We start from the raw sequence: 23,788 nt of genomic DNA, 5'->3' as shown, positions 1-23,788 counted from the left end.
TAAAGCTGCTACTGTGGTTAAAGTTCTGATGCGGGAAATCATTCCCCGGTACAGTAGACCAGCTCAGTTGAGTTCTGATAACGGGCCTCATTTTCTTGGACAGATTAACCTGCCTCCCTTCTCCAGTGCTATTTTACAGGTGTGGAGCATGATGGGGTGGCTACGCACCGTCTGTGTGATATTTGGCCTCACCTCGCTTGGAGTGTTATTGGCGACGGACATAGAAAAGGGGAATATTATCTATATTTGTAACCCCAACCAATCTACAAGGATACATCACCTATGCAAAGGTGATGTTCTTCGCTGCCCCCATATACGAAGACATGGTATCGACTCATGGAAGGTCGTCAAAGTTAAGGAGAATGCAGGAGTCATGAAGCAATTGCACCGGTCCCGGCGATGGGAAGGGAACATTAAATGGACATTGCCTTGTTTTTGGAGTACATGTAAATTTGATTTTGGATGTGTTAAGATTGGTGCGATAAAGGTAACATCAGACCGTCAGGAGAGCGTAGGAAGAGATTGTGAGAGAGAGAGAGGGACGAGAGAGAGGACGGGGCGTGTGAGAAGGGAAGTACAGCTAGAACGTAGGTTATCGGGAGATACACTTAATTTAGTTAAAGGCCAAAGTGAGGAAAACCTGGGTAGTATGAATCACTTCTACCAGATTTACCACTGCTTGTATGGCCACGGACGGGTTGTCTGCTACCCAAACCCCGCAGCGGTGTCTAGGTTATTTTCTGTTTCACCGCTTTGGGGCACTCCCCAAACGGTGGTTCATTGTCAGCGTTCCGAGCCACCGCCCGAGCAAGTCACTCTTCCTTACGATCCGGGTTCAGCACCACCGGCTATTTGCCTTCCCCTTCCTCGGGATAATTCCCATTCACAGTATGATAGGCTGCAACGGTGGAGGGCATATATACCTAGCCACTTCACTCCCAATAGGGATTCCCGGTCGTACGAGAATTGTTTCAGCAGTGAAGGATACGGCTGTTTGCTGGTAGAGGTGGAAACGAATATATACATGTCTGTTCCCCACCTGTACGGACAGGAGGTGCCATATCACCCAGGCGTCTGGCCAATGCGTTTGTTACAACACCACTTGCGTTCCATTGAACGCCGGTCTCCAGCTCCTTTGTGGCTGGGGGAATGTCTCTCATATCACTGTTGGGACGAGGGCTTTCCACATTGCTAGGCGGCCCGAATGGGCGTTTCGAAGCTAGATAAACTGGGCTACTGGGGGGTTCCTTGGCTGTCAGCAATAGGAATTATTTTATTTGTGGCCTTACCATCTTGGGAAATGAAACCTTGGGAGCCCTCGGGGCAATAACCAAGGAATTGTCTCAGCTACGGTTGTTTGCAATGCAGAACCGGTATGCTCTTTACTATCTTCTGGCCCGTGAGGGTGGGGTATGAGCCATAGTGCAGGGCAAGTGTATCATGGGAGTTCAGGACTTGACCGCTAACATCACTAAATTTATGGATCACATACGGGATCACCTAGACGGAATGCAGGATCCTGGCGCTTGGGGTAACTGGGGATTTGGAGGTTGGAAGGACTGGTTAATAAATATGGTCATGTATTTAGTGGTGGCTATCGGCTGCATCTTTGTGGGCCCAGCCATCCTTAAATGTGTGATGGGTAGAATGCGGGGTACACTGGAACAGATCAACGCCCCTAAAATCTTAGCTGTCAAAATCCATGAGGGTGCAGCAGATGAAGGGGGGCTACGCCAGGAATTGGAAATGCAGTGACAGATCTTTTTAGATGAGGAACCGTAGCTATGGATTGGATAGTTCGGTTATCATGGAATGATAAAAGGAGGGAATGACGAATGTGATATAAAATAGTTACTTTAGAGATATTAGTTACTGTAATGTAGAGATAGGCCAGTCTCATTCTGGTGTGTTCACAGACAAAGGATTTCAGACCGCATGGCAAAGCAAGGAGGAGGTGTGTCCACCAAAGGACACACCTTCCTTTAAATTAGTGTTTTAGGCGGGAACAGGAAGTCGACCCGCGGACATCTGGGAAGACCCTCACCAATAAATTCTGGTGGAGAGGAAACCCGAGACACTACACGTGTAGTGTCTCCCACCCGCCCTCCTCTAACCTAATAATAAAACCCATTGGTCTGAGGTAAGTACCATATTTTATTATATTATTATTATTTTTTATAAAAAATTTAATTTAGTTCTTAGCCAGATCTTGGTAGAAAGTTAGAGGAATGGCAGGGAAGGGAGTGCAGTGTTCCTCCTGCAGGATGTTTGAGGTGAGGGATGCAGTTAGTGTCCCTGCTGATTTTACCTGCAGGAAGTGCTGCCATCTCCAGCTCCTCCAAGACCGAGTTAGGGAACTGGAGCTGGAGTTGGAAGAACTTCGGATCATTCGAGAGGCAGAAGGGGTCATAGATAGCAGCTTCAGGGAATTAGTTACACCAAAGATTGGAGATAGGTGGGTAACTGTACGAGGGACTGGGAAAAAGCAGTCAGTGCAGGGATCCCCTGCGGTCGTTCCCCTGAGAAACAAGTATACCGCTTTGGATACTTGTGGGGGGGGGGGACTTACCAGGGGTAAGCCATGGGGTACGGGCCTCTGGCACGGCGTCAGTCCCTGTTGCTCAGAAAGGAAGGGGGGAGAGGAGCAGAGCATTAGTAATTGGGGACTCTATAGTCAGGGGCACAGATAGGAGATTTTGTGGGAGCGTGAGAGACTCACGTTTGGTATGTTGCCTCCCAGGTGCAAGGGTACGTGATGTCTCGGATCGTGTTTTCCGGGTCCTTAGGGGGGAGGGGGAGCAGCCCCAAGTCGTGGTCCACATTGGCACTAACGACATAGGTAGGAAAGGGGACAAGGATGTCAGGCAGGCTTTCAGGGAGCTAGGATGGAAGCTCAGAACTAGAACAAACAGAGTTGTTATCTCTGGGTTGTTGCTCGTGCCATGTGATAGTGAGATGAGGAATAGGGAGAGAGAGCATTTAAACACGTGGCTACAGGGATGGTGCAGGCGGGAGGGATTCAGATTTCTGGATAACTGGGGCTCTTTCTGGGGAAGGTGGGACCTCTACAGACAGGATGGTCTACATCTGAACCTGAGGGGCACAAATATCCTGGGAGGGAGATTTGTTAGTGCTCTTTGAGGGGGTTTAAACTAATGCAGCAGGGGCATGGGAACCTGGATTGTAGTTTTAGGATAAGGGAGAATGAGAGTATAGAGGTCAGGAGCACAGATTTGACGTCGCAGGAGGGGGCCAGTGTTCAGGTAGGTGGTTTGAAGTGTGTCTACTTCAATGCCAGGAGTATACGAAACAAGGTTGGGGAACTGGCAGCATGGGTTGGTACCTGGGACTTCGATGTTGTGGCCATTTCGGAGACATGGATAGAGAAGGGACAGGAATGGATGTTGCAGGTTCCGGGGTTTAGGTGTTTTAGTAAGCTCAGAGAAGGAGGCAAAAGAGGGGGAGGTGTGGCGCTGCTAGTCAAGAGCAGTATTACGGTGGCGGAGAGGATGCTAGATGGGGACTCTTCTTCCGAGGTAGTATGGGCTGAAGTTAGAAACAGGAAAGGAGAGGTCACCCTGTTGGGAGTTTTTTATAGGCCTCCTAATAGTTCTAGGGATGTAGAGGAAAGGATGGCGAAGATGATTCTGGATAAGACCGAAAGTAACAGGGTAGTTATTATGGGAGACTTTAACTTTCCAAATATTGACTGGAAAAGATATAGTTCGAGTACAATAGATGGGTCGTTTTTTGTACAGTGTGTGCAGGAGGGTTTCCTGAAACAATATGTTGACAGGCCAACAAGAGGCGAGGCCACGTTGGATTTGGTTTTGGGTAATGAACCAGGCCAGGTGTTGGATTTGGAGGTAGGAGAGCACTTTGGGGACAGTGACCACAATTCGGTGACGTTTACGTTAATGATGGAAAGGGATAAGTATACACATCAGGGCAAGAGTTATAGCTGGGGGAAGGGCAATTATGATGCCGTTAGACGTGACTTGGAGGGGGATAAGGTGGAGAAGTAGGCTGCAAGTGTTGGGCACACTGGATAAGTGGGGCTTGTTCAAGGATCAGCTACTGCGTGTTCTTGATAAGTATGTACCGGTCAGGCAGGGAGGAAGGCGTCGAGCGAGGGAACCGTGGTTTACCAAGGAAGTGGAATCTCTTGTTAAGAGGAAGAAGGAGGCCTATGTGAAGATGAGGTGTGAAGTTTCAGTTGGGGCGATGGATAGTTACAAGGTAGCGAGGAAGGATCTAAAGAGAGAGCTAAGACGAGCAAGGAGGGGACATGAGAAGTATTTGGCAGGAAGGATCAAGGAAAACCCAAAAGCTTTCTATAGGTATGTCAGGAATAAGCGAATGACTAGGGAAAGAGTAGGACCAGTCAAGGACAGGGATGGGAAATTGTGTGTGGAGTCTGAAGAAATAGGCGAGATACTAAATAAATATTTTTCATCAGTATTCACTCAGGAAAAAGATAATGTTGTGGAGGAGAATGCTGAGCCCCAGGCTAATAGAATAGATGGCATTGAGGTACGTAGGGAAGAGGTGTTGGCAATTCTGGACAGGCTTAAAATAGATAAGTCCCCAGGACCTGATGGGATTTACCCTCGGATTCTCTGGGAAGCCAGGGAAGAGATTGCTGGACCTTTGGCTTTGATTTTTATGTCATCATTGGCTACAGGAATAGTGCCAGAGGACTGGAGGACAGCAAATGTGGTCCCTTTGTTCAAAAAGGGGAGCAGAGACAACCCCGGCAACTATAGACCGGTGAGCCTCACGTCTGTAGTGGGTAAAGTCTTGGAGGGGATTATAAGAGACAAGATTTATAATCATCTAGATAGGAATAATATGATCAGGGATAGTCAGCATGGCTTTGTGAAGGGTAGGTCATGCCTCACAAACCTTATTGAGTTCTTTGAGAAGGTGACTGAACAGGTAGATGAGGGTAGAGCAGTTGATGTGGTGTATATGGATTTCAGCAAAGCGTTTGATAAGGTTCCCCATGGTAAGCTATTGCAGAAAATACGGAGGCTGGGGATTGAGGGTGATTTAGAGATGTGGATCAGAAATTGGCTAGCTGAAAGAAGACAGAGGGTGGTGGTTGATGGGAAATGTTCAGAATGGAGTACAGTCACAAGTGGAGTACCACAAGGATCTGTTCTGGGGCCGTTGCTGTTTGTCATTTTTATCAATGACCTAGAGGAAGGCTCAGAAGGGTGGGTGAGTAAATTTGCAGACGATACTAAAGTTGGTGGTGTTGTCGATAGTGTGGAAGGTTGTAGCAGGTTACAGAGGGATATAGATAAGCTGCAGAGCTGGGCTGAGAGGTGGCAAATGGAGTTTAATGTAGAGAAGTGTGAGGTGATTCACTTTGGAAGGAATAACAGGAATGCAGAATATTTGGCTAATGGTAAAGTTCTTGAAAGTGTGGATGAGCAGAGGGATCTAGGTGTCCATGTACATAGATCCCTGAAAGTTGCCACCCAGGTTGATAGGGTTGTGAAGAAGGCCTATGGAGTGTAGGCCTTTATTGGTAGAGGGATTGAGTTCCGGAGTCGGGAGGTCATGTTGCAGCTGTACAGAACTCCGGTACGGCCGCATTTGGAGTATTGCGTACAGTTCTGGTCACCGCATTATAGGAAGGACGTGGAGGCTTTGGAGCGGGTGCAGAGGAGATTTACCAGGATGTTGCCTGGTATGGAGGGAAAATCTTATGAGGAAAGGCTGATGGACTTGAGGTTGTTTTCGTTGGAGAGAAGAAGGTTAAGAGGAGACTTAATAGAGGCATACAAAATGATCAGGGGGTTGGATAGGGTGGACAGTGAGAGCCTTCTCCCGCGGATGGAAATGGCTGGCACGAGGGTACATAACTTTAAACTGAGGGGTAATAGATATAGGTCAGAGGTAGGTTCTTTACGCAACGAGTAGTGAGGCCGTGGAATGCCCTACCTGCTACAGTAGTGAACTCGCCAACATTGAGGGCATTTAAAAGTTTGTTGGATAAACATATGGATGATAATGGCATAGTGTAGGTTAGATGGCTTTTGTTTCGGTGCAACATCGTGGGCCAAAGGGCCTGTACTGCGCTGTATTCTATGTTCTATGTTCTAAAGGAGGAGAAAAGGATGCTGGGTAATAGGGGCCAGAGGAAGGGATTGGAAGTGAGCCAATCAGAATGTCTGACTAGGTCAGGAGGGGTATAGGATGACCTATGGGAATCGTGTATGTGAAACTTGATACCATTTGAATTGATTTGCAGAGATCCCTTTGTCTCTTTGTTCATTCGCTTTCCGGGGTGTAGGAGACTGGATGTGTCTTATGCCTCTGAGATGAATCAAGCTTGCAAGCCAAATAAAATAACTAATGCTGTACCTGCAAATCCATCTCGACTTTTATCGAGGCCAGACTGAAGGGTAAAGAAATTTGGGATTTGACACCTCCACCCTTTCCCTATAACCCCACCTAACCTGAGGACAATTTAGCATGGCCAATCCACCAAGGATTATTCATTAGGACTGTTACGTTGGCTACTGTGTCTAATTTAAAAATTGTTGTATGGCCATTGACTGAAATGTCTGCATTCTAGAATGAGTAGCCAAAATATTTGACCTCACCCAAGAAGTATGGCTTTGTGTCTTTGGTGCTTGCAGTCTTGTCTTGGATAATCTTTGGGTCTTCTTGTGTTTCAGAGATTTGCCCAGCACAGTTTGCTAAAGTCCAATCCTTCTGCGCTTATAGCATTGGGCTGAAATTTCAGAATATTGGTCTCCACAGGATTGGCATGATTGCTCTGCTGGCTAATTCCAGATATAGCTTTCCCTGACCTGGAGTGTCCCTGTGCACTTGTTGCTTAACGAGCTGAACTGTGGGTTGGCCTCTGCACCACAGTTTGCTTTCTCCCCTTAAAATGGTTCTGTGCTGCTCACAGAGTTCCGACTCCCTAACTAACTGAGTTATCTTTTCCAGGGCTAAATCTTCCTTTGCTTATATGAGGTCAGAGAATGCTTTGTCCACTACTCCAACACTATCGCTGATGAGTTCAGATTTTAAATCTCAGTATTCACAACTTTCTGCCATCCTGTGCAGATCATTGATGGATGAATCAACAGGTTCTTCTGGCTGCTGGACACGCTTATTAAATTTCGCTCTTTTAAATATTTTGTTGCTTCTTAGATTTCAATAAAAATTTAATGATTTTAGTACTTCATTAAATTTAGTAGATGATTCATTCATTCCTTGTTTTCCGCTAATGGTGTCAACATTCGGGCCTACTAAGTAAAATAGTGTGTTCACCTGACTCTTTGTTCAAACATGAAGTGATGCTATATCTTAGGAATCTTTTTCTCCAAAGTCCCCACTTAGATGATTGATCTGGGCCTTAGATTATTCCAAATTGAGCTGGAAGTGTGAAATTCTGATTCATGGTCAATTTTTTTAAAGGTGTAGCTTCTGCTTTAATAGCTTTCTGAATTTCAAGGCAGCATCACTGTTCACTTGGAAAGAGATTTCCCAAACTTGCCAGTTTCCCCAGCTCAACTTCAAATAAAAATATTTATAATGGCTGCCTGGATCAACCGCCTGCAGCGTTTTGATCAGCATTTTACTGTCGTGAAGTTGTTGAATCCTGACTTTTGCTTGTAATCAGCTGAGTTTGGAAGTGACAAATCGCCCGGATTTTTAAATTAATTATTTTTTTCCCGTTTTGGAGCAAACTTGGTTGTCATGTGTTCAGGTACCAACTTGGGGGTCGGGTTTTAGCATTGGGTTTTTTCAAGCTGCCCTGCTGACTCTGAATTATTTCAAGATTTCTCAAGATTTGCTGCAGCCTGAAATTTGAAAAGATTTAGCTGAACCCTGCTTGGACCTAATTCTCCGCATTCTGGGATTTGAAGTTGGACTTCCAATGGAGTCTTCTGCAGTAAGGAATTTAAAATTTCTGCCTTCAGATTCCAAACCTTTCTTTAGAGATTTTTCATTGCAATTTTTCCTCTGCACCTATGCTTCTGGAGCCTCTTTCAGGGCAGAATGCTTTTAAAAGAATTTTCTCAGTCTTCCAGCATTTTAATTTTCATCTGCATTTTCGTACAGTTTGGGGGTTCTTGCACAAGCTGCCACCATGTTATAGGGTGTTAGTTACAGTTGTGTTGGTCTAAAGATGTCTTTGCAGTTTGAGGTAGGTTAACTTTAAGTCTTTATTCAGCACACAAGCTGGGAGCTGTCTCCATGCTTGCTAACGCACATTGCTCTTTCCAACACTCGACTGACCCTAGTTGGGGGTCATATCACGGTTAATGTTATGTTAATGGCAAGAGATGTATCATTCCAGTGTGCCTGTTCAGATATGCTTTTCTGAAACAAGGTTCTGTTCTTTATTTCTATTGCAGACTCACACACTTCAGCCCCTGGTTGGCCCAATGCAGGGAAACATCATCTGACACGGAAATGCAAGGTTCTGAGTGCCCCTTCCTTGGAGACTGAGTACACAGATACACCTCCTGAGTCAGGTAGAGGCTGCTCATATTGTATATGTATACAGTGAAATGTAATTCTACCAGATGTAAGAGAGTGTAATGCAAAGAATTCCAAAAAAAATAGACAGCATAGGAGATAATATTCAGAATGAAAGCAGGAATGAATAGAATCAGTAAGAAAACAAATGACTGGAGGGAGGAAGGAGAAGTGATAGAGCCAGTAAGGGAGAAAGAGGAATACAAAATCTGTGGCAGGCAAACAAAACTATGATTTGCACTAAATGTTTATGTTGCACTAACTGTTCCATTCAAGTTCTATAACACTTGAACATTGTGTGGCTTACAGCATTAAATAATGTATATTTTTGAGATATAATCAGTGAGCACTCAAACTTTTGCAATAGTTCATAGTCAATTATAGTTTATTTTTTTGAATAATTTAAAAACTTCTGAATAAGGTTGTAATTTGCTCGTCCATTGTTTTCTAGAATTGCTGATCCATTGAAGTAGTCAGTGGATTTTAATTTTGGAAGCATTCACTTAGTGGTAACACCCTCACCTCTTGAGTCAGTAGGTTGTGGATTTGATCATATAATCTTTGCTGACACTTAAATCATTACTGAAGTGCTGCATTATTGATCTTTTATGTTAAGTCAAAGCCCATCCACGTGTTAGTGGATGTAAACAGTACAAAGAAGGTTCGAGAGATTCTTTAGTATCCTGTTTGATATTTTTCCCATGTCTAACGTGTGTAATTTTATTATTTTCTTATTTTCTGTACTCAAATAAGCTGCCATTTTGTCTTGAAAATTACAGTGACTACATGTTCCTAAGGACATGAAACACCACTGCAAATATATAATTTCATACTTTTGTTTATCTCTCCTAACAGCTGCTCTACTGGTGTCTCTTTATTTCACCTTTGTGAAGGACCTTCAGGGAGACCTTTTGTTTAAAGATGCTACACTGTTGTAGTATAATGGGTCTTGTAACAGCCATAGCAAGGTGATAGCAGCGAGTGTTTCAGCAAATACGAATTTTGTAATAAGCTGTAATGTATTATTCACAAAAAGCAAAAACTGTCAGTTTTCAGGGTTATCTATATGTGGCAGGTATTTAACTAAAAGAATCAGATTGTAAAGGCTAGAATTACATGCCTTGTTCATTAACATTATCAAAACTTTGCAGATCTCATCTGTGCATTAGATGAAATAATCAGCATTACTGTTTTATTATTTTTGTGTTAGCATTGGTGTTTTGATTATTTACTCAACTCTTCCCTGTTAAAGTATAAATGTTTTCTTATTCATGAAAAATTACTGGAAACACACAAGTGCAGTTAGGATTCATTTTATTCGTACATTCCGTTAATTTCTCCTAATCAAAGCTTCCTTCAAAATGCCAGAGGGAAATATCCAAGTTTCAGTAATGAACACAGCAGGATACATCTTGGTGTAGAGGAGACTTCCAGTACACACAGCAGCATGGGTGCAGCATCAATTGTGACAATGCTGGGAATCAGAAATAGGAAGAACAGAAGGGCAAGGGCTGGATAATTTCAAGAACAGTAAGAAATGGATGATTAGGAATCTCTACTACCCAATGTAGCATGATTGATGTGGATATGGCAGGTGATGAAACCACACTGAAGAATAGCATATACAGAGATTTCTCTGCATTAGCAACACAGCTAATGAAATATGCATTCTAATTCAATTGGTTTTGTTGTCAAAAAACAAAATCCAGGCAGTACTAATGGCACAACTGAAAGTGCTCACCATACTAAACCACCATAACACTGTAAATATGCCATTACTAGTTTCAGTCAGTATTTAACCACTGGATCACAGAGACATAATAGATTCCCTATTTAAATTTGGATCTGTGTACTTAATTTCAGCTTTGGTTTCAGAACAGAAGACAAATAGCATTTCTGTGCGACAGAGCACCATTGATTGAACTTACACAATTAATCATGCACATCTGGGTGGGAACATTAGAATGTAAGAAATAGAAGCAGTAGATCTTATAGCCCCTTGAGCATGTTCCACGATTCAACATGATCTTGGCTAATCTGCCTTAATTACACTTTCCTGCCTTATCCCCATATCCATTGATTCCCCAAGAGATCTAAGATCTGTCTACTTCAGCCTTAAATATCATTCACACTTTCTACCACAAGTGCACAGTAGTGTGTACCATGTACAAGATACAGTGCAACAACTTGCCTAGCCTCTTTCAACAGACCCTCACAAACCTGCAACCCGTCAAAGGCAACAGACGATGCATGGGAATACCAACACCTACAAATCCCCCTCCAAGCGCACACCAGCCCAACTTGGAACTATATTGTTGATCCTTCTCTATTGCTGAATCAAAAATCCTGGATCTTCCTTTCTAATAGCGTTATGAATGTATCTACATGTCATGCACTGCAGAGGCTCAAAGAGGCAGTACACCACTACATTTCAAGGATAATTAAAAATGAGCAACAAATGCTGCCTTGCCAGAGACATTGCTGTCCCAAGAAAGAATAGAAAAAATCGACCCAGCCACTTTCAACAATTCTGCACATGTCCCCTTGGTTTCTCTGTTCCTTCATCCGCTTTGAATTGTATATTTTATTTTATATTGCCATTCTTCGTTCTGCCCGTCAAAGCGTATCACTTCACATTTCTCTATATTAAATTCCCTCTATGCCACCTGTCCGCACACTATGCCCTCTTGAAGTCTAACACTAACTGCCTCACAGTACTTACACATTTTATGCGATCTGCCAATTTTAAACTGTACCCTGCACATCCATGTCTAAGTCAGTAATATGCATTTAAAAAAAATCATTGATCCTAGAACTGACCCCTGGGAAATCCCACTGTACACCTTCTTCCAATTTGAGAAGCAAGCATTCACCATGCTCTCTGTTTCCTGTCATTCAGCCAACTTTGTATCAATACTGCCTCTGCCCCTTTTATTCCATGTGCTTCAACTTTGCTGCAGTTAATCAAATATCTTTTGGAAGTCAATATATATACCACATCAACTGCATCACCATCATTAACCATATCTCTGTTACCTTATCAAAAAGCTCAGTCAAGTTAGTTAAACATAATCTGCCTTTAACAAATTTGTGCATCCTTTCCTAATTAATTCACGCTTGTCCAAGTAACTATTAATTCTGTTTCATATTCTCCTCAAAGTGATTTCCCACCACAAGGTTAAACAGGTCGCTGCTGGATTTGGCCTTGCACTTTTTTAAACAAGGGTGTAGCATTACATCTAGAAAGTTACAACGAACAAGGTTTGAAACTCAGATCTTACATTTAATTTCAACTGCTTTACAGGTCCTTTTGTGGATAAGGCGCGATCTGTATTAGACATGATCTCTACCATTCTGCTTCAGATGGAGGAAGAACTGAATGAACTGGATAGGGAAGCAGGAGATGGTGACTGTGGTGTTACACATGCAAGGGCAGCACAAGGTCAGTTACTGAAAGACTACAACTCTGAGAATTTGGAAATAAACATTGACTAAAATGTTGGCAGTTGAATGATTTAGGAATGTGGGGCTTAAATGTTGAAAGGTAAATTATGCCAACTCACTGACTCAGTCCCTTCCTCAGAGAGATACTTTACATTGACTAATGGCTCTGAACAACTGATTCAGAAAGCTCTCTGGTAATATCTTTCAGTTCCCCCCCATGGTACAATAAGAAAAGTTCTACACCTCATGCTTTGCTTCCTTTGAGTGATTGAATTGATTTTGCAATGCTGTAGAGCACCAAATATTTTTAAACTGCTATGAGAAATTGCACTTCAGTCCATTCATAGCATGTCTATAATCTGTGCTATGGATAGTATGCAACCTATCTCACCGACTGACAACTTTATTTTCCCAGCATGAGTATAATTTTATGCATAATATTTAAACATCTCAGTTATTTTTCAAAAGTTAGTTTTTCCTTTTGCCAAATACGGTTGTACAGGGACAGGGTATGCTTTAATACTTCATCCAAACAACCACTTTTTGGGTGGAATTCTCCATCCCAGTATGTCTGGATCCCGTTCCCCAATGGGATGGAGAATCGGGCACTGGGTCAAAATCGGGATCGAGACTGGGCTGACACGACTGCAATGCTCCGACCCTAGTGCTTGCGGCGGGAACAAGATCCATGACTGTGCACCGACGGGGGGATGTAAATGAATGCAAATGGACCCTATGCGTTGGCACCCCGTGATTCTCCAGTTCCCGCGGCTGGGAGTCATGAGGGCGTGAATCACTTGTGGTGTCTACCAGTGTGGGTCTAGCGTAGTGGACTTCAGAGTGGGCTAAGGGGATAACCCCCACAGGACCCCTGTAATAGAGGGTCCGCCCCCACGTATCCCTATAATAGGGGGACCTCCCCCAGGGATCCAAGTAATGGGGACCCCACCAGGGATGCCTGTAATAGGGAGACCCCCACAAGGACCCATGTAATAGCAACCCCCCCCCCCCCCATAGGAACCTCCTACCTCAATCGGCCCGCCCACAGACCACCGCCCCCACACATCCCTTCCCTCTGGCCCCAGAAAAGAGACTCCTGTCTGGAAGCTAGAGAGCAGTCCAGACAGGGGCAGTGAGAAGAATTACAGCTGTAACACTTACCTTGAAACTCCACATATCCATTCCTCGAAGGAGAACATCTGTGACCTGTGTCTGGTTCCCACAGATCCATTAGCTGTTAGGGGTTCACCCAGTATTGGTAGGAGCACAAGCACATAGTCTGCGGGCTTCAAGCTTTGGGCCCTGGCATCTGTCTGCATTTTCATAGCTCTTGGAGAGATTTTTTTTAAAAAATGTACTTTATTACAAACATGTATCAAAACAGGTTACAATAAATCAACACCCCGGGAAACATACCTCTCAGCAATCAACTATCCAGTCTGTACAAATTTTTCCCCTTTTTCACCCTCCCCCCCCCCCCCCTCACCTCCTGAGACGAACAGCTTGTCAACCACAGTCACAAACATACCCCACCTTTTCTCAAACCCCTATGCAGAGCGCCTTAGCTCATATTTTATCTTCTCCAAACACAGGAAGTCGTACAGGTCTACTTCAGATATCTTTCTGGTCTCTCATGAGCTGAGCCAATTTATTTTCAACTTTATCTGAGGCTTTACTGAACAATATCCTGTTCCTGTTCCAGTTTCCTTTGTTCCTTCAACTTCAGGGGCGTCATTCTCCGACCCCCCGCCGGGTCGGAGAATGGCCGTTGGCCGCCGTGAATCCCGCCCCCGCCGAAGTCTCCGAAGGGAGAAAAGTCGGCGGGGCGTTAATGGCGCCGCTGCCGCGGAGAATGTCACGGGTCTGCGCAAGGCAGCCGATTTTCGGCCTGCCGATATTCTCCCTTCCGGATGGGCCGAAGTCCCGTCGACGTGATGACCGTTCACGTCGACGTCAATCAAACCTCCTTTTCATCGGCGTGATCCAGGCTCACGCCGACCAGCGAGGAGGTGAGTGACGGCCTGGGGGGTTGGCTCTGGGCAGGAAATGGCGTGGCCGCAGACTGATTGCGTGAGGAGAGGTGTGTCTCGGCTTGTGTGTGTGTGTGTGTGGCGGGGGGGGGAGGGGGGGGCTGGTTAGAGTAGGCTGGGCTCCGGGGGAGTGCCGGGAGGGGGTCCGTGCCAGGTTGGGGGTTGGGGTCCGTGCCGGGGTGGAGGTTGGGGGTTGGGGGGGGGTCCGTGCTGGGGTGGAGGTTGGGGAGGGGGTCCGTGCTGGGGTGGAGGTTGGGGAGGGGGTCCGTGCCGGGGTGGAGGTTGGGGAGGGGGTCCGTGCCGGGGTGGAGGTTGGGGAGGGGGTCCGTGCCGGGGTGGAGGTTGGGGAGGGGGTCCATGCCGGGGTGGAGGTTGGGGGGGGGGGTCCGTGCCGGGGTGGAGGTTGGGGGGGGGGGTCCGTGCCGGGGTGGAGATTGGGGGGGTGTCCGTGCTGGGGTGGAGGTTGGGGAGGGGGTCCGTGCTGGGGTGGAGGTTGGGGAGGGGGTCCGTGCCGGGGTGGAGGTTGGGGAGGGGGTCCGTGCCGGGGTGGAGGTTTGGGGGGGGGGTCCGTGCCGGGGTGGAGGTTGGGGGGGGGGGGGTCCGTGCCGGGGTGGAGGTTGGGGGGGGGGGGGGGGTCCGTGCCGGGGTGGAGGTTGGGGGGGGGGGGTCCGTGCCGGGGTGGAGGTTGGGGGGGGGGGGTCCGTGCCGGGGTGGAGGTTGGGGGGGGGGGTCCGTGCCGGGGTGGAGGTTGGGGGGGTCCGTGCCGGGGTGGAGGTTGGGGGTTGGGGGGGGGGGTCCATGCCGGGGTGGGTGATGGGAGGGCAAATGAGTTGGTCCACCTGGCCAGGTGCCAGCCTCCAACAGTTGGACCCATGCGGTCCATGCCACCTGGCTGGGGGGAGGAGGGGATATGGGCAATGATGACATGTCGTCGTTCCCCTCCCCCCCCCACCAGGCCGTCATGTTTTCAGACCATCCAGCGATGTTGGCCGCCGTGGTGGCAGCCGCTCATGTCTATGTTGCCCTGGATGAGGAGGAGGAGGAGGAGGGGGAGCGTGCCAGAGAGGCGGCGCATGCTGCCGCAGAGGGGCAGGCGGAAGCCGCCCAGGCTGGAGGGACACCTGACCGACAGGACGAGGAGGGGGAGGAGGACGTCGCGGCCCCACGGCAACGGAGGCACCCGAGGGCGCCCCGTGTGTACCGGCCCCGGCAGTCATACCAGGACCTCACGGACCGGGAATGCAGGAGGAGACTCCGGATGAGCCGGGAAACCGTGGCACACATCTGCCACCTGCTGGCACACCTGTCACCGCGTGGCACTGGCGGGGGACACCCTCTCCCCGTGTCCGTCAAGGTTACGGTGGCCCTGAACTTTTATGCAACGGGGTCATTCCAGGCACCGAGTGGGGACCTGTCCGGCATATCGCAGACATCGGTGCATCCGGGCAGTGACAGATGCCCTTTATGCCATGGCGCACCGCTACATCTGCTTCCCCGTGGACCGGGCCAGCCAAGATGCCCGGGCCGTGGGCTTCTCTGCCGTTGCCGGGTTCCCCATGGTCCAGGGCGCAATCGATGGGATGCACGTCGCCGTGCGGCCACCTGCAGAGAACAGGGCCGTGTTCACGAATAGGAAGGGGACCTATTCAATGAACGTACAGGTGGTCTGCGACCACCGCATGATGATCCTGCACGTCTGCGCCCGTCACCCAGGCAGTGGACACGACTCATTCGTGTTGTCGCGGTCATCCATCCCCGGCATGTACGAGGGACGCCATCCCCGGCTGAGGGGCTGGTTGCTGGGCGACAGGGGCTACCCATTGCGATCGTGGCTACGCAATGAGGCGGAGAACCGCTACAATGATGCCCATGTAGCGACAAGGGGAGTGATCGAGAGGTGCTTTGGCGTGCTGAAGATGCGTTTCAGGTGCCTGGACCTCTCTGGGGGCGCCCTCCAGTATCGGTCAGATAGGGTCGGCCGCATCATTGTGGTGTGCTGCGTCCTGCACAACATAGCCCAGCAGAGGGGCGATGTGCCGCAGGCAGAGGAGGGCGGAGTGGAGGAGCAGCAGGAAGAGGCCCAGTCCTCCCCAGATGAGGGGGATGGGGGCAATGGTCAGGGCAGACGGGGTAGACACAGGCGGGTGGCTGTCCACCGTTACCGGCTGGCCCAGCGGGCACGGGACAGACTGATAGACGCCCGCTTCACTGACTAGATGGACGTGGGAATCGGGTAGTATGGCCACAGACCGCACACCATGACAACAGCCGACCACCCACACCCCCCACCCATCCACCCACCCAGCACCCTCACCCCCCTCCCCAACCCCACACACCCCACCCGCATGCACACCACCCCCCCACCCCCAATTGCCGATCCACCGGCGGCACAACGGGCCGGGCTCACCCAGTTGCGGGTGGACGCGTGTCTATCGCAGGCCATGGAGAATGATGACAACCCGCCTCCGATGAGCTCCTGGCTCTACATCGTTGGACTATGTCTGACCCATGGCCACAGTACCACCATCCACCCGGACCATCCCTGCATGCGGCTGTGACACTGCAGCGCACGGTCCCGTCCTCTGCCCGGGGGATGTTGATGGCGGCCCAGGGGGAAGGGGGCAGACTCACCTGGGGCTGAGGTAAGACCACCCCTCACACACACACTTGCGCTCAACGTACATGACACCCCCGCACACTTTGGACAGAGCACAAAGGCAGCTTCGGTAGGTGTAACATTGACTTTAATAACCAAAGGAGTTCATGCACGTGCCCTAGCCCCTAAAACTCATCTGTGCCCTGCACCCGTGCCAACTTACTCAGTGTCTAATTGTTTGGCCTTACGGGCCCTTTGACTACGTCTACGTGGTTCCCCAGACGGTACAGCAGAACTGGAGGTGGACTCCTGTGATTCCTGCCCTCTGACACTGGATCCCTTTGGCGGCCGTTTCCTGGGGCGTCCTGGCCGAGATGGGCCAGGCTGCGGCCCGGGCGACTGGGATGGCGAGCTGCCAGCCTGTCCAGCCCGTTGCCCACCCGATGCACCTGGGACGGAAGGGGGGGGAGTCCGAGGTGTCGCGGTGTACCGGGACCTCCCCTACAGAGGGAGCCGGGATGGACCACACCACCTCCTCCCTCGGGGTGCCCGATGGCCCCCAGGCCTCTACATGGGTGGGGGATGCGAACGGACTGGCCATCCGACGCGCCCCCGACATCTGGCGCTGCCAGTCCTGGAGGCCCGTGCTGGTATCGACAGGGGTCTGCAGGTTTGCAGCCATGGAGCCCAGGGGGTTGTCGGACCCTGTCTGCGACAGTGCGACGCCAGCTCGCACATGGCCACTGGCGCCGATGCCCTCAGCGATGGCCTGCTGAGACTGGGCCATGGCCTGCAGAGACTGGGCTATGGCCTGCTGAGACTGGGCCATGGCCTGCAGAGACTGGGCCATGGCCTGCTGAGACTGAGCCATGACCTGCTGAGACTGGGCTATGGCGTTGAGCGCCTCTGCCATCTGGCGCTGGCACTGGCTCATGGCCTCCTGTGAGAGGGCAGCCATTTCCTGGGCCACAGACGCCGCCTGCACGGAAGGCCCCAGGCCTCGCAAACCGTTCCCCATGTCTGACACCGTCGCACCCATTGCCTCCACCGCGGACGCCACCCGTGCGGTGTCAGCCTGGGTGGCACGCATGACCGGGACCACTCCCAGCTCCTGGACGCGGGTGGACTCCTCCACCTGCGACCGCAGCCGCCGCAAGCCACCCGTCACCCTATTCGCTCGTCTCCGTGTCGGTGGTTGCATCGGATCTATGTGTGGGTGTGGTAACTGCAGGAACCCGGGATCCATCTGGGCGGCAGATGTTCGCTTGGCCTGGGCTGCCCTCCGACCGCCCGGTCCCTCTGCTGCTCCTACCTCCACCTGCTGTACTGGGACGGCTGTGTTGTGCGCACCAGTGAGTGTACCAGACGCCTCATCACTAAAGTGCCCAACCGTGGTGAGTGTTTCTGCGATGGTGGAGGGTGTTGGTGACAGCAGTGGCGTTGTGTCGTGCTCTTCGTCCCACTCTGAGTCCATGGCACTTTGGGGTGGGGGTTCGTCTCCACCCATCCACTCTGAGTCACTGTCCGGTATTTCGTCTTCCCGGGTAGGGGTGTCCTGGGTAGTGCTGTCCCGGGTAGTGCTGTCCCGGGTAGGGGTGTCCTGGGTAGTGGTGTCCCGGGTAGGGGTGTCCTGGATAGTGGTGTCCTGGGTAGTGGTGTCCTGGCTCGGATGTGACGGGGGCCTGTGGCTGCCCCCCTCATCGCTGGGTGGTCGCTCCCGCACGTGACGGGGGTGTCGTCTCCCTGTTGCTCCAGGTCTCTCCGTCTCCCGTGGTGTGCGAGGGGCATCCTGCGGGCGTCGCATGCTGGAGGGTCCGGGTCTCTCCGTCTCCCGTGGTCTCCGAGGGGCATCCTGCGGGCGTCGCATGCTGGAGGGTCCGGGTCTCTCCGTCTCCCGTGGTCTCCGAGGGGCATCCTGCGGGCGTCGCATGCTGGAGGGTCCGGGTCTCTCCGTCTCCCGTGGTCTCCGAGGGGCATCCTGCGGGCGTCGCATGCTGGAGGGTCCGGGTCTCTCCATCTCCCGTGGTCTCCGAGGGGCATCCTGCGGGCGTCGCATGCTGGAGGGTGCGGGTCTCTCCGTTTCCTGTGGTCTCCGAGGGGCATCCTGCGGGCGGTCTGCATCTGCAGGGATGGGTGCCTGGACGTTTGGTCCTGCGATACACAATGAAGCATGCATGGTTAGACATCAGGCAGTGATCAGGTGATACGGGGGAGGGGGATATAGGGGAGGGGGGATATGGGGACGGGCTGTTGGTGGCTCACTTGCTCGTGGGGCCCCGACCTCTGCATCAGCAACCTCCCGGTCCTCAGGTCCGCCAGCCAGTTCCAGGGCCCTTTCCTCGTGTACGGTCAGTGGCCTCTCATCAGCGGGCCCTCCTCCAGTCCTCACATGCTCCCTATTGTTGTGTGCGCGCTTCTCCTGGGGGGGTGGTGGTGGCAGGGGTAAAAGGCAACAGTGTTAGGCAGGTATATGAATGCACGCCAGGGGGGATATGGGGGGGGGGATATGGGGGAGGGGGGGATATGGGGGAGGGGGCGATATGGGGGAGGGGGGGATTTGGGGGAGGGGGGATATGGGGGAGGCTCACCCTGCCTGGTCTGACGAGGTCGTTCACCTTCTTGTGGCACTGGGTGCCTGTCCGTGGTGTTAGGGCCACAGCGGTGACGGCCTCTGCCACCTCCCTCCACAGACGCCGGCTGTGGCGTGGGGCAACTCTGCGGCCGTGCCCGGGATACAGGGCGTCCCTCCTCTGCTCCACCGCGTCCAGGAGCGCCTCCACATCGCGTGACTCGAACCTCGGGGCTGAGCGACGGCCAGCCATCAAGTCGGGTGTTGCGGTCGGCTGTTCCGGTCGGGTGGGGGGGAGCTGCGCGGCCTTATGAGCCGTCACGCCGTGCAGCGCGTATGACGCTGCACTGCGTGAACCACTGCGCAAGCGCGGATCCCGTTACGTCGCTGCTAGCCCATTTTGGGCCGCAGACTATCGGCCCATTTTTATGACGTGACGCAAGTGGGATTTGCGCCGTTTTTTGCGCCGATCGGCGGACTTTCCGCCGATAATGGAGAATTTCGCCCCAGATTTCTTAGAAACTCTCATCATTTCTCTCGTTGCCTTTACTACCTGTTCCTTAGATTTTTGCACTTGTTTTCTTAACCATCATTCCATGGTATGGATTTTCTTTCAGCAAAGCGGAGAGGGTAGTTCCCTCTGCAGCTCCTATAGCCAACAGCGATAAATTCAGTTAAAACACGCAACCCTGGAGCGGCACGGTGGCACAGTGGTTAGCACTGCTGCCTCACATCGCCGAGGACCCTGGTCACTGTCCGTGTTGAGTTTGCACATTCTCCCCATGTCTGCGTGGGCATCACCCCCACAATCCACAAATGTGCAGGAATTGGCCATGCTAAATTGCCCCTTAATTGGAAAGAAAATCATTGGGTACTCTAAATTTATAAAAGTTTTGAAAAACACAATCCCCAAAAACCTTCCTACCTAAAGGTGCCCCGGTTGCTCAGCAATGCCTTTTTACTTTTCTCCGCTTGTTCATTTTTCTCACATTATGGGCCAGGGTTTAGAAAACTCCAAAGTATGTCATGGAGTTCAACTGTTTATTTATTTTGGTTACGATGAGCACAAGGGCCTGCCTTTCAGGTGTTATTCAACAGAGGCCTTAAGCACTTTAATCAAAAACAAAGTTTATTCTACAAATTTAGTTAACATTTTTATAAACACAGAGTAAGCATTTTTATCAACTACCAACATAAATACCCCATACAGCTACAGTACTCTATGTATAACCCTTAATACATTTCCCCCCTTAAGCTGTTCCAATTTAATAACAAGATCCCATAAACCAGAAAACCCTTTTCAAAAGTGTGGCCCAGCACACAGCACTCAAGACCTAGTTTGGATGCTATTATGTCCTTTCCAAAACAGAGATTTGAATTTCTTCCAGAAAACAATTATTTCTTTTCAAGTTATCAAGCAGTCTGGAAACAGCTTTTAAAATGCAGATAGAGAAAAAATATCTTCTTTCAAACTGTGCTGTACAAACCAGTTCAAACTCAAAGCGAAAGTAAAACCCAGAGCCACAACCCAGGTCCCAACTCAAAAACTAAAGTAAAAACCCAGAGCCACAGCCCAGCTCCACCCATACAATGCCAACACTAAAGCCATGTGATAAGACAAAAACATTACCTAAAGGGACACTCCCATGACACCAAACCCTCTGTGTGCACAACAGAAGCACAGTTTGAGCTGTCCAAATCCCCACACCTACTAACACCTTTGACGAATATGAACTTACAAGGGCTTTATTCCTTTTATACAGAACCACTAAATTAAACCCACTTAAATCTATACCTTGTTTCTATTATTTAACAATACAAATATAGATCCCTTAACTGTTTTCCTGACACTGAACCCTCTAGCAATTAGCATGAAGGTGTGGGACCGTTAAATCACATAGACTTCTTGGCCTCAATCCTCTTCTCAGCACCATTCTTTCTGACATGATGAGGGCCCCCTGTGTTTCAGCTAGCTTATCTCCCCCATGGATGCTCAGTTTACGATTACTTTCTCACCTTTTATCCTTCTCAGTTGGCAGGGGGCGCCAACGAAAGGGTTTCCTTTGGGGCGAGTTTGTGGACCAGCTCATAATCATCAGCCATGGTCCATGCTTTCTATGTGAATTTCTTATCGGGAAGTGTATGGAGATTTGGAACTCCTCACGGAGAATGATTTTGCAAGGGTGTTTGTAGATTACCTCAATTTTAAGTACCTGTACCAACTGGTCAAGACATTTAAGACATTACAATTTCAGGTATGTCTAGTCAGGCTATTTGCTGAGGGTACATAATTTCTGATGGTATGTCTCCGGTACTAACTGGCTCTTTTGTGCTGCTTCATAGTTTGTTGCACTTTCCGCAGACGAGGGAGTAAACCTTGTGAGCTTTCTGTCAGCTTACTCTGAAACAGCAGCACCAGTGTTGGGCTGTCTGCTTTAACTGCTGTGCTAACCTTTTGAAAGAGACAATGAAGGTGTCCACCTGTTCTTATTCAAACTTGGGAATTAAATGGGCAAAGTTGAATACTGAAGTCTGAGCTAGGGATGGTTTCAATGGACATCTCAAAGGGGGGAAAAAACAATAAAAACTGGGAAATAAGAGTACTGCTCTGAACTGGTCTTGTACACCTTAAAATGGAACGTCACTTCGGGCCAGTACTCTCATTTCCCAATACACTGGAGATCCTCCCTTCTTTGCTCAAGCTGCTTTAATTTAGACTCCCCTTTTTCTTTCCCTTTCCTGGATTTCTTTTTATTCCGGCCTCTCTCGCTTTTTCCCTTTCCCCAATTTTGATTTCTCTGCCACTAATTTACCTGTTTTAGTGTCCTCAATTTCCACTCTAGATGTTTTGCCACCCATTTTTACATTTCCATTTTTCTTGTTTCGGGTAGAACTCTATCTCCAAGTGTCTACCTACACTTTTTAATTCTTCCAAGGACAGTGCAATTAACTTGACATCAGTTATCTCATCCTGTTCTATGAAGGGAGTAACATTGATTTGAATACTTTTGCACTTCAGTATTACAGACCAAAAAAAACCTTTTGCAGTTATTAAATTGCTTTTGAGGAACAGTTTACTTTTCAGCCTCTGGGAACAATACTGGGCGAGCCCCCAATTTTGTTATGACTAGGTGAGAGGAGGTGAACTGGCTCCCCTCTATTTAACCTCCTCAGGCACGCTTAATAAATTGTAGCGCACAAAGACTCCATGAGACGAATAGAGTGAAGTCGATGAGGCTTTATTAAGCGTGTCTGTTCCCCAGCAGCTCGATAGTAAACTGGCCTGCGGGGGAAGACACCGGCTTCTTATACTCCGCCTTCAGGGCGGAGCTTGAGGTCAACGGCCAACCAGGACCCGGGATCTGTCAGCCAATGACATTAGGCCTTCCAGTCCCACATGACCCCCAATACATACTACCACAGGTTTGAGCATCCTTTTGATGAGTTTATTCCTTTTACATGTATTTAACTATTTAAGTTGTGAGCAATGAGAAGCACGTACACACATATTGGTAGATTTTTCGTAGAGTCAGCTTCTCAAACAGGCAATACTCCTGTTCCAAAAAAAAGAGAGGGGTGAGAGAGCAATCCTCAGCTTGCTTCCTCTGCTGAAGACTTTCTTGACACTGCCTATGTCATTTGCAATCTCTCTAATAGCTGGTAGCCTTGCCTTCAAATATTTCACCCATTGTGCATGTCCAAGACCTTTTGGGTGTGTCTGTGGTAGCCATTGTTTCAATATCCAGTACTTTGCAATTTTAAAGCCTGTTCCGTATATCGTTTAGACTTTTGATGAGAGTCCAGATTATAGGAAATTTCTCTTCTTCACACTCGCCTGAGGATGATTTGTTGGTTTTTCATCTTCACCTTGGAATGTGCTGTTACATTTTTGAGAAATTGATCCTGACTCTGTTAAAATTGCAAAAATTTAGTCAGTTGAACATTGAAAAATCATATTTCCAAAAGTAAAGGGGCATAACCTCATAGCAAAATAATTTATGTAATTGAATGCTAAATTGCCAATGGTGAGTATATCTAATCTACCATCTATCTAGTTTACAATAATGAGTTTGGAGTTTGTTTGTAAAACCTCCTGATATCTGTGAATCTTTTTCATTCAGCCATTAAGAACCTGTTGACATCTGATGCAGTTCCTGGCAATGGTCATCAGCTCCTTTTGTGCCTAGGCAGATTGACACGAGACCATATGGGTGGAACAACAGGAGCAGTAAGTCCATATGATGATTCTATTTCTCACCAACATGCAGAGAGAACAGTAGCAAGGAATGGTTGGGCTAAAAGAACCACATTAAACATTCATTTTATTTGTTTGTAGACTATCAGTAAATCATGTAACTCAGCCAAGCTTTTCGTAGCTCAAGACATGTTCTTCTGAAAAGTGTTTTCAGTTCATCTGTTTATTCTCAACTGTATATACATTGTACAACACTGTCTTCTTCCTCCTGAAACCAAATTGTGTTGAAATGCAGATGTATTATGTAATTATCATCATATTTCCTTTGCATACTGCAACATATTTCCTTTGCGGAACTCAAATTTATATGGTCTACCTTAGACCTCCTTTCCTCTTACGGTCATCTAGTTTGTAAAAGTTAACTTTGTACAAGTTAACCACTA

General features: G+C 48.9%; 1 protein-coding gene across 3 annotated transcripts in view; it reads left to right on the top strand.

Annotated features, from left to right (window-relative positions):
- The window catches only part of tkfc (triokinase/FMN cyclase), a 148,602-nt gene that overhangs the window by 87,081 nt on the left and 37,733 nt on the right, over positions 1 to 23,788 (top strand). For all 3 annotated transcript variants that reach the window (XM_072518937.1, XM_072518936.1, XM_072518938.1), the window contains exons 11-13: positions 8,388 to 8,507; positions 11,816 to 11,953; positions 23,272 to 23,378. In XM_072518937.1, coding sequence (XP_072375038.1) covers positions 8,388 to 8,507; positions 11,816 to 11,953; positions 23,272 to 23,378 — 365 coding nt within the window. The remainder of the gene's footprint in view (positions 1 to 8,387; positions 8,508 to 11,815; positions 11,954 to 23,271; positions 23,379 to 23,788) is intronic.

Source organism: Scyliorhinus torazame, chromosome 10 (genome assembly GCF_047496885.1).
Source record: "Scyliorhinus torazame isolate Kashiwa2021f chromosome 10, sScyTor2.1, whole genome shotgun sequence".
Taxonomy (NCBI): Eukaryota; Metazoa; Chordata; class Chondrichthyes; order Carcharhiniformes; family Scyliorhinidae; genus Scyliorhinus; species Scyliorhinus torazame.
Note: the sequence above shows the minus strand (reverse complement) of the source record. Positions and strands in the feature narration are given on the sequence as shown.